At 59.8% G+C, this 14,923-nt stretch overlaps 1 protein-coding gene across 4 annotated transcripts in view; it reads left to right on the forward strand.

The window, feature by feature from the left end:
* The window catches only part of GAK (cyclin G associated kinase), a 49,456-nt gene that overhangs the window by 28,319 nt on the left and 6,214 nt on the right, over positions 1–14,923 (forward strand). For 3 of the 4 annotated variants that reach the window (XM_031439230.2, XM_031439239.2, XM_064489074.1), the window contains 11 exons: positions 3,858–3,907; positions 4,452–4,600; positions 5,123–5,245; positions 6,013–6,146; positions 8,875–9,069; positions 9,338–9,455; positions 9,691–9,770; positions 12,872–13,065; positions 13,691–13,834; positions 13,940–14,356; positions 14,590–14,763. In XM_031439230.2, the coding sequence (XP_031295090.2) occupies positions 3,858–3,907; positions 4,452–4,600; positions 5,123–5,245; positions 6,013–6,146; positions 8,875–9,069; positions 9,338–9,455; positions 9,691–9,770; positions 12,872–13,065; positions 13,691–13,834; positions 13,940–14,356; positions 14,590–14,763 (1,778 nt within the window). The remainder of the gene's footprint in view (positions 1–3,857; positions 3,908–4,451; positions 4,601–5,122; positions 5,246–6,012; positions 6,147–8,874; positions 9,070–9,337; positions 9,456–9,690; positions 9,771–12,871; positions 13,066–13,690; positions 13,835–13,939; positions 14,357–14,589; positions 14,764–14,923) is intronic. The other variant, XM_064489072.1, reaches the window with a different exon arrangement.

The raw sequence follows: 14,923 nt of genomic DNA on the forward strand, positions 1-14,923 counted from the left end.
TGAACGTGTCAGTCGTGATTCGAAGTCTGTTTCACGTGTCTGACTGCATTGTAAACGCTTGTTTTGGGAGCTTTGCTGTTGCACGTGCGGGTCTTGGATCTGCCTGGACCTCACTTTGGGGACTTTTCTCCCCTCTTGCTTCCTCTCCCCCGATAAGAGGGCGCTGCCCGGCCTCGTCCTGTGAGCCCCCCAGCCCCACGGCTCTCTGGTCTGGGAGGCAAGCCTGCCTCCTTCCCTCCTTCCTTCCTGAGCACACCAGGTGCTCTGGCTCCTCTGTGTCTTCAGACGAGCTCTGCAGCGAAGCTTTCGAGCTGCCTATGCGGCCATTGAGAGTGTTGCATCGTGTCTGTTTATGGTCAGTTTGGGGACAGTTGGTCTCTGGTGCTAACTCCGTTCCTGCCCTCTGTGATGCCCGCTGGCCGCACTTGGAGGACGGAGGAAGGGCAGCGTGTGTGGCAGCCAGCCTGCGTGGGTGCCCTGGCCCTGGCCCGACCCCCCTGCTCAGGCCAGTCGTGCAGGAGGGCGCCCCATGCTGCCCCTCCCGGCAGACTGATGAAAACGGTGAGGGTAGACCAAGTGCAGAGGTGCAGCCACGTTCACATTTGAAGGTGGTATCGGGTGGGAGGGTGACAGCTGTGGGGTAGAGGGCCTGCGTGGTGTGCACGGGGTCCTGGGTCCAGTCCCAGCGCCTCCGTTAAGGTGCAGGGGAATCTAAAAAAAATGGAAAAAAGAAAGGTGGTGTCACTCCTCAGTTAATCTATATTCATTGCAATAAAAATTGAAGTCTTGACGTTGTTTCCACAGATTCTGATCTTAAATTTATGTATGAATTACCCCAAGCTGCTAGCAGTGTTTTTAAAAATAAGAATGGGAACAAATCCTATTCTCTGTCAGTTTTTTTCAAACATCCGTTGTGGTGTTACAAGTGCAGTGGTCAGACTCACAGGTGGCACATACTCAGGTCGGGCTGCTGCGAGCAGGGCCTGTAAGTCTGAAAGGAGTGACAGGCTGATGAGTGGACGGTGCTGCAGCCATGGACACCGTGGAAAATAAAAACTCGGGTCTTATAAAGTAACAGCCAAATACAGTGATTCTGACTTGTGAACGGATCTAATTGTGAATTGAGGTTTCTTAGGAAAACCTGATAAAATACAAGGGACGTCTTGATAACACCAGAATAAGAAAGATTTAATACATGTGACAAAAAATATGTAAGGCAAGGAGGAAACGGTTAATAAACTTAACGGACACAAAATAAAATTTTTCTGTTCTTTGGGAAAACACATTTCTTTAAAATAGCAAGGAGATGTGGCAGTGGTTGGGAGTAAACATGTTCCAACCGCACGGCTCACAATGGAGTAGCGCCATAAGACACAGCGGCTTGTGGACGCTCAGACGCGTGGCAGACGCGCCCAGGCGGTTACTGAGGGCAAGCTGCGAGTAAGCTGCAAGCGCCCGGCCCCGCGTGGCCTTGTGGACGCGCTGCTGGAGCGAGGTCGTGATCCCCTGAAGGCCTCCTGTTTTAATTGGCTTGTTTAGACCATTGGTGTTTAAAGTGTCGCGCGTTGGACAGGCTGCTCGCCCTGCCTGCTCACGTCCCGTCTGCGTGTCACGGCCTGATTCAGCCTTGTCACCGTCACTGTGCTGGTCATGGCGTCTGTGACCAGGGATCTCTGGTGTCACGGCAGCGACCTGCTGAAGGCTCGGTGGAGGCGGGCGGTTTTCAGCAATAAACTGTTCTGATCAAAGGGTGGCCCCCGCAGGCTGTAACAGATCAGCGTCGTGTGAACAAAACTTCCAGCCGCACCGGGAAACCAGAAACTCCGCATCCGCTTTGCTGGTCCACGGAACCGCGGCGTCCCCGTCCCCGGGGCGCCTGTGGTGGGAGTCACAGCCGCCGCACGTGTGCCCGAGCTCAGGCCGCCGCCCTCGTCCTTCGGTGCTGCTCTGCCTCCCACCCCGTTCTGTCCTTTGTGGTTGTCGCTGAGCGTTTTACAAGGTCCCATCTCCTCTCCTCTCTCGGCGCGGCGGTCATACTGCTTTTCTCTGCTGTCTGTAGTGGTTGCCCTGGAGTTTGCAGTGCCCGTCACTGCTGACCGAGTCCACTGCAGGTGGCATCTGAGCGCTTCCCAGGCAGTGGGTGTGCTGTGTGCTTCCACAGGCGTAAACCCCGACTCCTCCCTCCTGGGCCTCGTGTCGCTGGTCACTTTGCTCGTCCCCCCGGCACGTCTAAGCACGTGTGTACGCACGTCTAAGCACGTGTGTACACATGTGCAGTGTGTATCTAAGCACTCATGTCGGGTGCAGCGTCACCATTATCAGTTTGAACAAAAAGTTACTTATTAAATTAAAAACAAGAAAGGGAAACAACAAGGACCTGCCGTATGGCACAGGGAACTACATTCAATTTCCGGTCACAGCATGTAATGGAAGAGACCCTGAAAAGAAAGTGTGTGTGTGTGTAACCGAATCACTGTAAACCAACTACACTTCAATTAAAACAAACAAACAAAAGAGCACCTGGGAAAAACAGGACGAGAAAAGGAAACGTTTTTATTTGATCTTCATTGATCCCTCCTTCGATGCTCTTCTGTTCCCTACGGAGATCTGAGTTTCTGCCCCTCATCCTTCTTTCTGAGGGGCTTCTTCAACAACATCTCCAGAAGGCGGGTCTTCTGGCCACAGGTTGCCTGAGTTTTTGTTAGAAAGTCTTTATTTATCTTCTGTTGGAGGGTAGCTCCTCAGGCAGAGAATCCTGGGCTGCTGGCTTTTTCTCCCGACCCTGTGAACAGTTCACTTCCCTCTCGCTTGGTTTCCAGGAGAAGTCGGATGTGTAACTCTTCTCTTGGTTGCTCTGCAGGTAAAGCGCCCCCGCCCCCGGCTTCTCTCAGGATTTCTTCTTTCCTTGATTTTCTGTAATTTGAAACTGTCACGGCTGGTGTAGTTTCCCTGCACGTATCCTGCCTGGTGTTCTCTGAGCTTCCCGGATCTGTGCTTTGGTGTCTGATGCTACTTTGGGGAAAGTGTCGGTCATACTGTTTCAGGGCTCCTTCAGGCCCTTCCTCTCTCTCTTCTGGAGTTCCCGCCACGTGCCTGTGACACCTTCTGAGGTCGCCCCGCGGCCCCTTTGCTCTTCAGTTTTCGGGGTCTGTACCGAGAGGCCCTCTAGCTCAGAGTCTCCCCTGGGCTGTGTCCAGTCCACTCAGCCTGTCAAACAGAGCCTTCGTTTCTGTGTTTTCACCGCCGGCGCTCCTCCTTGGTTCTCTCAGAGGGTGTCCACCTCTGCTCACGCTCCCCGCATGTCCTGGGTGCCGTCCACTCTGTCCACTGGGGCCTCAGCACGTTAATCGTAGTGGTTTTAAACGCCATCTGATAACCCGGCATCCCTGCCGTGCCTGCTTCTGACGTATGTTCTTTCTCTTCACGTGTTTTTTCACCGTTCGGTCTGCCTTATAATTTTTCTTCTGAGCCAGACATGAGGTATTGGGTCAAAAAACAGCATTTCCGTTTTCGTTGCTCTCTCCCCCAAACCAGCTCCTAGTGTCACAGCTGTTTAGAGCAGGAAAGCAGTGAGAGCTCAGCGCCTTCTCTGTGGGGTCCGTGCCTCTCCACCACCTGCAGTTTATAATTGCTCGTCTGCTTCTTAGATAGATGTCAGCTCTGTGTCTGCATGTGTGTGGTCACACAGGCGCATGCATGCGCACTGACACGTATGCACACGCACACAGCTTTCCCTGTGAGCTGCCACCAGAATGGTGAGGTCCCCCGCGGCCTCTCCAGGACTTGCTTCAGTCTAAGCTCTTGTGAATTAACTGTGGAGATTTTCTGCAGTAACCACGTGCTCTTTTTCATTCCAGTTACGCAAAGGGAGATTTGGACATATCTTACATTACATCCAGAATTGCAGGTATGTTTGCCAACTTTAACCATAAGGACACACTTTGATTCTTCCCTGTCCTGGGGCAGCTTCTGGTGTCTGACCTCCAGCCCATCCTGTGCTGCCATGTCAGGCAGGGCGGGCAGGGTGCGGCCAGTGGAGAGGGAGAGCGCCTCTCGGGCGGGCATTCACTTGCCCGAAATGTGGCCTGGGGTGTCCGCCCCATGGCCAGTGTGCCTCCAGGCCCTGTAGTGGACAGTGCCAGGGTCAACCCAGCTTCTTCCCCGGTCTGGAACTTCTTGAAACTCTGCGATCATGAGGAAAGAGATACAAGGCCACACGTGTTAAAACGTGGGTCTCTGGGCAGAAAACAAAATCCAAACACTTGGAGACCCTCTGGTGTAGCAGGCTCTGCGGCAGAACCTGCGTCTTGCGGCCAGGGCTGGGACCTCTGCTCCGCCCCTTCTCGGGACTCGCTGCCCAGTCAGTCAGCGCTGCGCCGCTGAGTCAGCGGCCGTGTTGCCAGTGAGGCTGTGGGGCGGCCACGGTGGCTGACGGGGCTCCTCTCTTTCAGTGATGTCGTTCCCGGCAGAGGGCGTAGAGTCAGCCATCAAGAATAACATAGAAGACGTGCGGGTGTTCCTGGACTCGAAGCATCCGGGCCGCTACGCGGTGTACAACCTGTCCCCGCGCACCTACCGGCCCTCCAGGTTTCACAGCCGGGTGAGCGGCCGGGCCTCTGCTGCCCTCTGAGTGTGGTGTTCTTACAACGGGCCTCAGCCTGGTGTGGCACTCGGTCCACCTTTGCTACTTTCTGGGGGGGCCGGGGGCTGCAGTGGGAGGGCAGCTCCTGGGTGTGAGGATACAGGGGTCCGAGGACAGCGGATGGCGGGGAGTCAAGGAGGACTCCAGAGTGTGAATGGAGAGGAGACTGGTGGTCTGCTTTAACCAGCTAAGGCCGGCTGAGCTGGCGGTGTCTCTGTGTCTCACCGTCCAGTGGGAACACCATCCAGCGGGAACAGGGGCCACACTGTGTTCTCAGCACTGAAGACTCGGATGTGGGCACTTCTCACCGTATTTAAACTTACCCCGAGCGGGAAGGGCTGGCTCTGAACCCCCGGCGCCATGTCGCACAAATAGCTCAGTGCTGACCGGAACCTGCGGGCACCCGTGGGCCAGGGTGGGGTGGAGGGAGGCCCTCGGGGCCGGCACCCCTGGCCGACGAGCCCGGTCCTCTCCCCGCAGGTCTCCGAGTGCGGCTGGGCCGCCCGGCGGGCCCCAAACCTCCACAGCCTGTACAGTGTGTGCAGAAATATGCATGCGTGGCTGCGGCAGGACCCCAGGAACGTCTGCGTGGTGCACTGCATGGTGAGCAGGCTGCCTGAGCCATCCCTGCGCAGGGGCCGGGGTGGGGCGCCAGGTGTCCTGAGTGGTGATGCCAGTGCCAGGAGGAGCTGCCGCCTGGGTGGGGTGCACACGCCAGCCCAGACACTGCTGTGGCAGTGGCCCCCAAGTTTCCTCACGGAGCTGCAGCATCTCAGGCTCTGCGGAGCTCTAGGAGCCAGGGCCTGCGAGGAGCAGCCCTGCCCTGGGGTCCAGCCAGCGGCCCAGGCCCAGTGCCCAGTGTGGCTCCTGTCATCTTGAGGAAGCTGACCCCAGGGGAGCAGCAGCTGGCCCAGTAGACACCACTGGGTCCCTCATGTCAGGGCCTTCTTGGAGAAGACTGCCCCCTTGTGGAAGGTTCGAGTCCCCTCCTGACAGCGCCGTGTGCTGAGGCCCCCCTGCCCTGTGTGACCCTGTCTGTACCCCCCACTTTGGGGCTGAGGGTCTGTGGGCGTCACACCCAGTGGGGCATCCGCCAGCTCGTGCCCTTGGGGGTCAGTCCTGGTGTTGACAAGTCACACCCGGAGTGAGGACCAGGGAATTCAGTGAGGGGGGGGCCCGGGAGTTGACCCGTGTGTCTGTGGCCGTCCCGTCGTCTCCTTCCTGTTGAGGAGGCTTTATTCTCTGCTCCCCAAATTGTGGCCTCACCAGGTGGGTTTTCCTAAGTTCCCAGAGGAGCTCCAGCCCCAGGTGGGAGCCCTGAGTGTGGCGGGAGCGATAGCCACGTGAGCCTACCCTGTCCTTTGTCCTAGGATGGGAGAGCTGCCTCTGCTGTGGCTGTCTGCTCCTTCCTGTGCTTCTGCCGGCTCTTCAGCACCGCCGAGGCTGCCGTGTACATGTTCAGCATGAAGCGCTGCCCCCCGGGCATCTGGCCATCCCACAAGAGGTATGGTGTCCGCTCTGCGGCCCTGGGGAGGTGTCACTCAGCCACCCTAGGAGGCGGCAGGAATTTGAGGAGAGTGTCTACCTACCGTGTGGGGTCGAGGTGGAGCCGGGCCAGCGAGCGCAGTCGGGGTGCACACTTGCTCGCGAGGCCATGCGGCAGCCCCTCGTTCCCCTCTCTGTTGCCTGTGACTTGGCGGCTTCTCGGGGCGGTGAGGTCCAGGAGATGGTTTCCTATGGCTGCAGCTGGCTGCTGCCTCTCCCCCTACCTCCCCAGGAGCCTCTGCCTGCCCCGAGACTGGCCCCCACCCCGCCCACCCTGCAGGAGGGTGGGGCCGGGGCTCAGGCCTGTGGAGGCACCTCGGGCACACATGCTCCTACAGGCACTGGGGGGGGGGGGGGCGTTTCCTTCCTCTGCAAGAAGGGCCTTGGTGTGGACACACAGACCCCGAGAGTCAGGAGAGCACAGCCACTGGGGCCCTGCCGCCTCCCCGGCCCCAGGCCTGCGGGAGGAACCGGAAGGCCTCCAGGCCCAGAGGAACAGAGGGTCGTTCAGGCCGTTCCTGCCACTTGGGGTGGCCGCCTTGCCCGTTGATGCACTCCTGCCCGTGGGGCCCACTCCGCTGGCTCACTGCTGGTGTCCGCCGCCCTGAGACACAGGCCACATGGTTGTTTCTTCCGTGTGGCTTGTGAGGGAGAGGCTGCAGATCCCTCTCTACACACCCAGGGCCCCACTGTGTCAGCCGCCGCTGGGGCGGGGTGGAGTGTGCCTGGCTCTGGGACCCCCGCCACAGACCCCGCGGGCACGTCCTTGGGGACGTGGTAATGTAGATGTCATTCCCTCCCCAGTGACTTCAAAAGTAGTGGCACCAGTGTCAGATTCAAATCACTTCCAGTCCTGTAGGAGAACAGTCACAGAGCAATTGGCCCCAAATCCGAGGCACGACGGAGGCTCGGGGTCTGTGCCCTCTGGTGCTCGGGGTACGGGTCGGAGAGGAAGCCTGGCTGCTTGGAAGGGCGCGGGTCTGTCTCCCGCTGAACAGACGGAGCAGTCTTCCCATGAGGCTCAGAGCTCTGGCAGGAAACATGGAATCACTGGTCCGTGCGTTACGATGCAGATGAGGAGGGTGGGCGAGAGGCAGTCGCAGTAGAGGGGAGGGAAGCAGATGAGAGGCTGGGGTGAGGAGAGGGCTGCAACCCTGGGGTAGGTTAGTTGCTGCCACTCACACCAGGACAAACACCCATCAGACAGTCTCAGCCGGTCTGGCACATGTCCTTGGAGCCTCAGGAGGAGCCCAGACAGAAGAAGCACCAAGGAAACAGTCGCTGAGAATTTCCCCCAATTAAGACAGGCTTGAACCTCAGAAGGTCAGAGGTCACTCAGCGGGATTAAAACAAAGTAAACCCAGAAAACCTGCTTAGGCCACCATGTTCAAACCACAAAGAATCTCAAAGGTGGTCGGGGAGAGGATGCGGATCCTAGTACATCACAGCAGGGTTCTGGTGAGAAACCCAGGGCCGCAGTAAGGTCTCCATGCCATGATTAGCACATCAGCAGAGGGCGGAGGAGGGCGCACAGGATGCTCAGGTGGCTCGGAGGTCAGGAAGGAAGAGCCACGTTGTCACCCTCACACCAGTCTCCCTGCCCAGTGTGGGCTCAGCGCCGCCCCAGGACGGGTCGTCGGAGGGGTGGAGACAGGACCAGCCACCCGCGGGACTGCATGGCAGGGATGGGAGGTTGTGTGCAGACCCAGTGACTCACCCCACGGGTCAGGGGTCAGGGGTCAGGCTCGGCATCGCCCAGGCTGCTGTCAGGGTGTGGCTGGGCCACCTTCTTGTCTGAACTGGGGCTCAGAAAGCTGCTCCTCCTTTGTTGTGGAACTTGCTCCCAGGCTCACTCAGTCTGCTGGTGGATCTGGTTTGCTGTGGGTGTAGGTCCTGGCTTCTTGCTGACCATCGGCAGGGGACTGCAGGTTTCCTGCCGCATGGCCGTTGGGAGAGCACACAGGTGGCCGTTGACAGCCAGTCAGGCTCTACCCGTCCCAAGGAGACGGGGTCTAGGAGGGGAGGAGCCCCGGAGGCAGGAGATAGGCACCCTGCGGGGGCACGAAGAGGTGCCATGGAAACCCCTGGGAGAACGGGGGTGGTGGCACAGCCCAGAGCCAACGGGGTGAGGGGGAACAATGGTGATGACAGCCCCGGCGGCCCACTTCTCTGGTCAGCGGTGCAGGTCTGCAGATGCGCTCAGCCGCAGAGCAGTCCGCCCGCAGCTCTTCCCAGTGCACACGGGACTCCCCGAAGGGTCCTGTTACGGCCATTGAACTGCAGCAGAGGTGGAAGAATAGAAATCGGACAAAATATGTTCTTAGGTTTGGATAGAGTTAACCTGAAAAGCGGTGAGAGAAAGGTGGCTGGAAAACCTCTAAAGGTTTCAGAGGAAAACAGTTTACTCAGTAGCCCAGGAGTCAGAGAGGAAGTCTCAAAGGAGACGTAGGGATACTCTAAGAATATGTTACAAAGGTATTTTGAACCAAATGAAGTTACAATGTCAAATTCGTGAGTTGAAACTGGAACATTGCTTCCAGGAAAGTTTGCAGCACTAAATACTTAAATGTGTTTGCAGAAAGACTGGATGTGCTCAGTGAGGCTCCAGAGACACGGAGCACACGTGTGACGTGGTGGGCGGGCCGGGCACAGAGTCTGTGTGTGGCGCTCACGCCTCCCGTTCGCAGGTACATCGAGTACATGTGTGACATGGTGGCGGAGGAGCCCATCACGCCCCACAGCAAGCCCCTCCTGGTGAAGGCCGTGGTCATGACGCCCGTGCCACTGTTCAGCAAGCAGAGGAGCGGCTGCAGGCCCTTCTGCGAGGTCTATGTAGGGGATGAGCGCGTGGCCACCACATCCCAGGAGTACGACCGCATGAGGTGGGCCCGGGCCCAGGCCTTCCTCCCCACGACCCCGTTCCTCCAGGCGGCTGCATGGGTTTGCAGGGCTGTCCTCCGGGTCATCATGCTGAGTGGCTCCTTGGAAGTCATTTCCTGCCCACCCCTGACATAATCAGGCGGTAAAGCCTGCCAGGCAGGAAGAAACTGATGCTCTGGGGTCTCGGGGGTCCTGCCACGCATGTCGCTTTTGGACAGAAGGTTGAGCTTCTTACCTGAGCAAACCGCCACTCTGGGCTCTGTTCTCCAGGGATTTTAAAATCGAGGACGGCAAAGCGGTCATTCCCCTGGGCACGACAGTCCAAGGGGACGTGCTCATTGTCCTCTACCACGCGAGGTCCACCCTGGGAGGACGACTGCAGGCCAAGGTGAGCGGACGCTCCACTTTGGCCACTGCCCCTTTGAGTCCCCGCCTCCTGCCGCCCAAGGCACAGGGGATTCAGCACGAAACTGCTGTCGGTGTCGGGCTGCCGGACCGTGGCCCTGGGGCTGCCCCTCCTCAGACCCAAGAAGCTGCTTGTGTCCAGGGCCTTCAGGGCTGGTGAACAGTGAGGGGCCAGGTCTCCTCCCCCAGCTCGGGCTCCTGTTGCTTTCTCTCCGCAGGTGGCGTCCATGAAGATGTTCCAGATCCAGTTCCACACGGGGTTCGTGCCCCGGAACGCCACTACTGTGAAATTCGCGAAGTATGTTGGTGTCACACTGTGGGAGGGGGACAGGAGGGGTCAGGGTGTGTGGTGTGCATACAGGTGCAGCGTGGTTGACGCTGCTGGGGCCCTGGGAAGACTGAACTCTGACCCCCAGAGTTCTGTAAGGAGTCACACAGGGGCAGCGCCAGGCCGGGGCCTGCGTGCGGTGAAGGCTCAGGAGGAGGGGGCGGTGCCAGGAGACTGAGGGGTGTGTCTCATGTTTCTTTGTGCTGTTACTCTGTTAAATGTCACCACGCTCTTACCTCTTAGTGTTTTTTTTTCACATTGGCACGTCACACTTTGTTTTAAGTACCAACATGACAGAGACAAGAAGTGTGACGCCTCACCAGTGTCTTTGTTTTCCTTCCCCTGGGGGAAGATGGGCCCCAGAGCTTCAGCAGTTCTAGTGCACTCAGCCGTCCTTTCTGAAGACCAGGTGACGGGCAGCCACGAGGCAAACTAGGCAGGAGGCTGCGGCTGAACTGGACACTGGTTAGGAGGCAGGCTTCTGACGAGCAATGAGTGTGGCCAGCGAAGTGGGAAGGGGGATTCCACTGGAGACCTGGAGTGTGTGAAAAGGAGGCATCTGGGCATCTAGCACTGAGAAATGGTTCATGTGGGCTCCAGAACTCAGGCGGCGTCTGGAGCAGCGTGAACACCAGGGCGTAGCAGCAGAGGCTTGGAAGCCGAGGCAGTGCTGGGAGGGGAGCCCGGGAGGGCTCCCAGGAGGTGCCGGGGGCCATGGACAGGTCCAGCCTGCTTTTATTCAGAGTCCAGGGAGAAGAGATACAGCAAAAGCGGCGTGACCGAAGATTTTATTAAACTGATGAAAGACATCAAAGCACAGAGCCCAAAGCTCCGTGAACAGCATACGGGAGTTTTATAAACGAAGAAAGGAAATGCCTCCCAAGTGTGCGGGGTTGAATCGCTGAGAACCAGAGAGGCCGCTTCATAGCGCCCTGCGGGGAGGGGGGGGCCTTCCCCTGAGGCGGGGGATCCGGAGTCACAGCGACGTCTTCCAGAAGCGCCGGGAGGAGAACTTTGCCAGCTTGGAAGTGTCTCCCCTGAAATGGTTCTTCAGAAACGGAGGTCAGTCAGAGCTGTTTTCAGACAGATGAGAGATGCTGGCAGCGCGTGAATCAGGTGGACATGAGCCCGTGTCCAGGGCTGGGAAGAATTACAGGCTGAGAGGAGAACGAGCCTGCCGAGAGTGGCAGAAGGCCCCCGGCGCAGAGTCTGGGTGGACGGGAGGGCCGGGGCAGCCACGGGAGCTCGGGGTTCTTTTCTCCGGTGCCGAGATCCAGCTTCCACACTGTGGTGTCCCCGCCACGGCCATGCTGCCACGCTGGGGCCCGTCACGTCCGCTCGGGCCTCAGCATGAGGAGTGGCTGCCTCTGGGGTGCAGCCCAGACACGGGGCCCTTCTCGGGCTCTGGAAAGAGACCGTGTTTTCATCTGAACGGACGGGTGCCTGGAGTGTGAGCTTGCTGAGGTGCACTTGTGGGCTTGTTCCTCACCATGCCTGTCACGCCTGCAAAAATTGATGAAATGGCTAAAAAGAAAGCCTGACACAGGAAAGGGGGTGCTCCGCAGGCAGCTGAAGGAGGACAGTCGGAGAGGAGACTTAGGCCGTCGCACTGTCCACCGGGGGTGGCTACTCCGAGCTGGTGTGAGTGGGCACACCGGCCATCCTGTCCCAGCAGGAGCCCCTCAGGGTCTGTCCAGCCTCTGAGATGCAGGCCCCTCAGGGGCGGTGGGGGCTGCCCCTCTGTTCACAGACCGCATTGTTTCCTCACTGCCAGCTGGGCGGGTGGGCCTGGCCTGGGGGCCATCTCCGGGGGGGGGGGGGCGGTGGGCGGGCCCCTGCCTGGTGCCTGCAGTGCCTGGAGTCGCCCGCTACTCTGTGTTGATGGGCCCCTCCCCGGGCCCTCACTGGACACTGGACCCTCTGCCAGCCTAGCTGCCGCCCTTCCACCTGCTGCCCCTGCTGTGTCAGCATCTTGCTGTGTGTGCCTGGCCTGGTCAGAAGCAGGCCTTCGGCCAGGAGCAAGAGGACAGGGGGGCACCCGCCCTCGCCAAGACCCCGTGGTTCCCCTCCTTGCGCAGAGGTGGCCGTGCCCGTGACTGCGGCGGGACATCACGTGTTAAGATCACACTTGCTCACATGTCCCACCTTGTGAGTCGAGGGACGTGGGGACACCTGCCGTGGCCTCACCCGCCAACCAGACCGTGGGTGCAGCCCCGCCTTCCCCCGGGGGCCGCACAGAGGACAGCAGGGCCCCTCTGACACCTCAGACCCTCCAGAGCCTGTTGTCCCTCTTTTGTGTGTCTTTTTCTGTTGCTTTGCTGTTTTTATACACACAGAACAGTAAGTCGTGCACGTAGACTTAGGCGGCTTAAAATAAGAGAGCAGAAGGGATCCCACTGCCCCGCTGAGGAGCTGGGATTCGTTTACAGGGCTTGTGACGGTGTCACCAGAGGTGACCTTAGGAAATACGTGAAAGACCTTGGAGTTCCCTAGTGGGACGCAGAGCCACAGAATGAGGACAGTTCAATGAGACAGCAGCTGAGTGGCCACTGCCAGGCCACCTGGGCGTCCCTCCCCACCTGTGCCCGGCCCCAGGTCGTTGCCCCAGGAGAGCCTTCGGACCCACCCCCCAGGGCCGGGGCTGCCCCGCGACCCACAGAGCACCCCGGCCACGCTGCCCTTGGAGTCGCACTTGCAGTGCGACAGGCAGAGTCCAAAGGGCGTGGTTTGTGGGCTTCTGTTAGTAGCTGGTGGTCTTGCTAAAGCGGATGGCACCGTATTTAAGGGAACGTGCATTTAAGTTCCCGGAGAGCCTGATTTGAACCACAGGACCTGAGGGGTGAGGAGTGAGGGCTCCCCTGACAGAGGGGCTGGGGGTCCAGTGTGGACGGGCCCTGCAGCGCACAGATCCCCGCAGGCCCCTCCGACCCTCTGCCTGGTGGCAGCTTGAACGTGCAGAGCGTGAGGTGCAGAGCGCATGGCCCCATCCCACACTCGTTCCCTGGTGAGTGTTGGGGTGACCTCTGAAGTGCCCATGGTCCTTCCTAACCGTACCTGGGCTCCCACTGCAGGTACGACCTAGATGCTTGTGACATTCAGGAGAAGTACCCGGACTTGTTCCAAGTGAACCTGGAGGTGGAGGTGGAGCCTAGAGACAGGCCCAGCCGGGAGGCCCCCCCCTGGGAGAGTGCAAACATGCGGGGGCTGAACCCCAAAATCCTATTTTCCAGCCGGGAGGAGCAGCAAGACATTCTGTCCAAGTTTGGTAAGATCCTTGTTTTGCAGGTGCTCTCACAGGGCACAGATTGTTCTTGCAGTCTTCTCGCGAGGCCGCAGTCCCGGCCAGGGGGTCATCGTGGGCCGGGGCCAGTTTGTTGTAACCCGGGAGGGTCAGGTTGGAGTTGCTTGCTGATTCAGAGGGTTCATTTCTGGACCTGCGTCCACTTTAAACGTGACCTGGAGAAGGGGAGGCATCAGTTGGGCCCATCTGAACACAGCAGGGCTGCCACACAGCGGAGGTTGTTCCTGTGACCTCCCCCCCAGCTGGGAAGTCTCATCCTATTTCAGACCGTTTACCAAAAATCAGCGTGAAAAGCGTGTGGGTGGGTCGGACCTGGGACGTCATCTGGCCTGTCGCGTTCTCTTCGTGTTCTTGGTTTGCTTTTTTGTCTGTTTTTTTATGTGAGGACAGCTTAGTGTCCCTGAGGAGTGTGTGTGTGTGTGCATGGGTGTCAGGGCACGTGGCCCAGCGCTGAGATCCACACTCGGGCTCCCTGGTTGCCGTGCAGGTTTCTGGTGGTCTGGGGGCACTTTGGCTCTGGACCGCGGCCCTGGAGCCCCGTGCTGGCTGCTGCCTGGGCCGGGCAGCCTGACACCCCCTCTCCCTGCAGGGAAGCCGGAGCTGCCCAGGCAGCCCGGCTCCGCCGCACAGTATGACGCCGAGGGGCCTCCCGACGCCGAGGCCCCGGGGTCGGAGTCTCCGCACAGCAGCAGCACAGACACCAACCACTTCCTGCACACGCTGGACTGGCGGGGTAGGCTAGGGCGTTCGGGGGGCGTCTGCTGCCCGTGTGCTGCGTGGCCCCCCCGCCGGCCCCTCGCTGTGAGTTGCAGCCATGCTGTTGTGGTCTTCTTTTCAGAGGACAAAGACTGTGTGATGAGCCCGGAAGGTCATCTCGCCAGGGAGGGGCCATCCATCGTGACTGAGGATGGACGTGAGAGCGAGCCGTCCGATGAGGAAGCCACCACGCTCTCGCCCGAGAGCGGGGACACAGCCGACGAGGACGCAGCCGGCCCAGCCACCCTGCCGGACGACAGTGTGGACCTCCTAGGGCTGCACTCTGAGATGGGGCCGGCGCCCCCCATGCAGGCCCACGGCGGCCCCCCCAGCAATGCGGACCTGCTTAGCTGCCTCCTGGGGGCCCCAGCAGCTGCTCTGGATGGCGCCCCAGGCGGGCTGCTCGACGGGGACCCACCTCTGCTCCTCACCAGCTCAGCCCCTTCCCCAAGCACAGGGACCACGCAGACCACCGCTCCCGAGGGGCCTGGCCCGGCCGGTAGGTGCTGCTAGGGGTCGTGGACCAGGAGGTCCCAGTGATTGCAGCTTACTGGGACCATGAGCTGTTGCGATCCCCCAGAGGAGCCCCTGAGGGTTGGGGTCAGCACTTCGCCCCAACTGCTTGGGGCTGCGGTTGCCATGGGAGGGCCCCCCTGGAGTGGGCACCCTGGGCTGGGGGCCTGCCTTGTGGGGCCTGTGCTCAGCCCACCTGCTTCTTGGTGCCTTCCACAGCTGATCCCTTTGACCCTCTTCTGCTGCCCTCTGACCTGGAAGCCCAGCCCCACCCCAAGCCTGACCTCTTTGGTGAATTTCTTAATTCGGACTCCACAGCTGCCCTGCCCACATCCTTCCCCTCCACCCACAGTGCCCCGCCCCCTGCCTGTAGCTCCAACTTCTTGCATCTGGGTAAGTGCAGCCTCCACACTCAGGCCTGGTGGCCAAGCTGTCAGCCAGGGGAGGTGGGCAGCATGGTCTCCTAGGCCTACCGGGCATGGCTCCAGGTCCTTCCGTCCCCAGGAAGAGGGTGCAGCCAGTGCGCACTCCATACCCTCTGCTGGATTTCAGC

The sequence above is a fragment of the Camelus dromedarius genome, chromosome 1 (genome assembly GCF_036321535.1).
Source record: "Camelus dromedarius isolate mCamDro1 chromosome 1, mCamDro1.pat, whole genome shotgun sequence".
Taxonomy (NCBI): Eukaryota; Metazoa; Chordata; class Mammalia; order Artiodactyla; family Camelidae; genus Camelus; species Camelus dromedarius.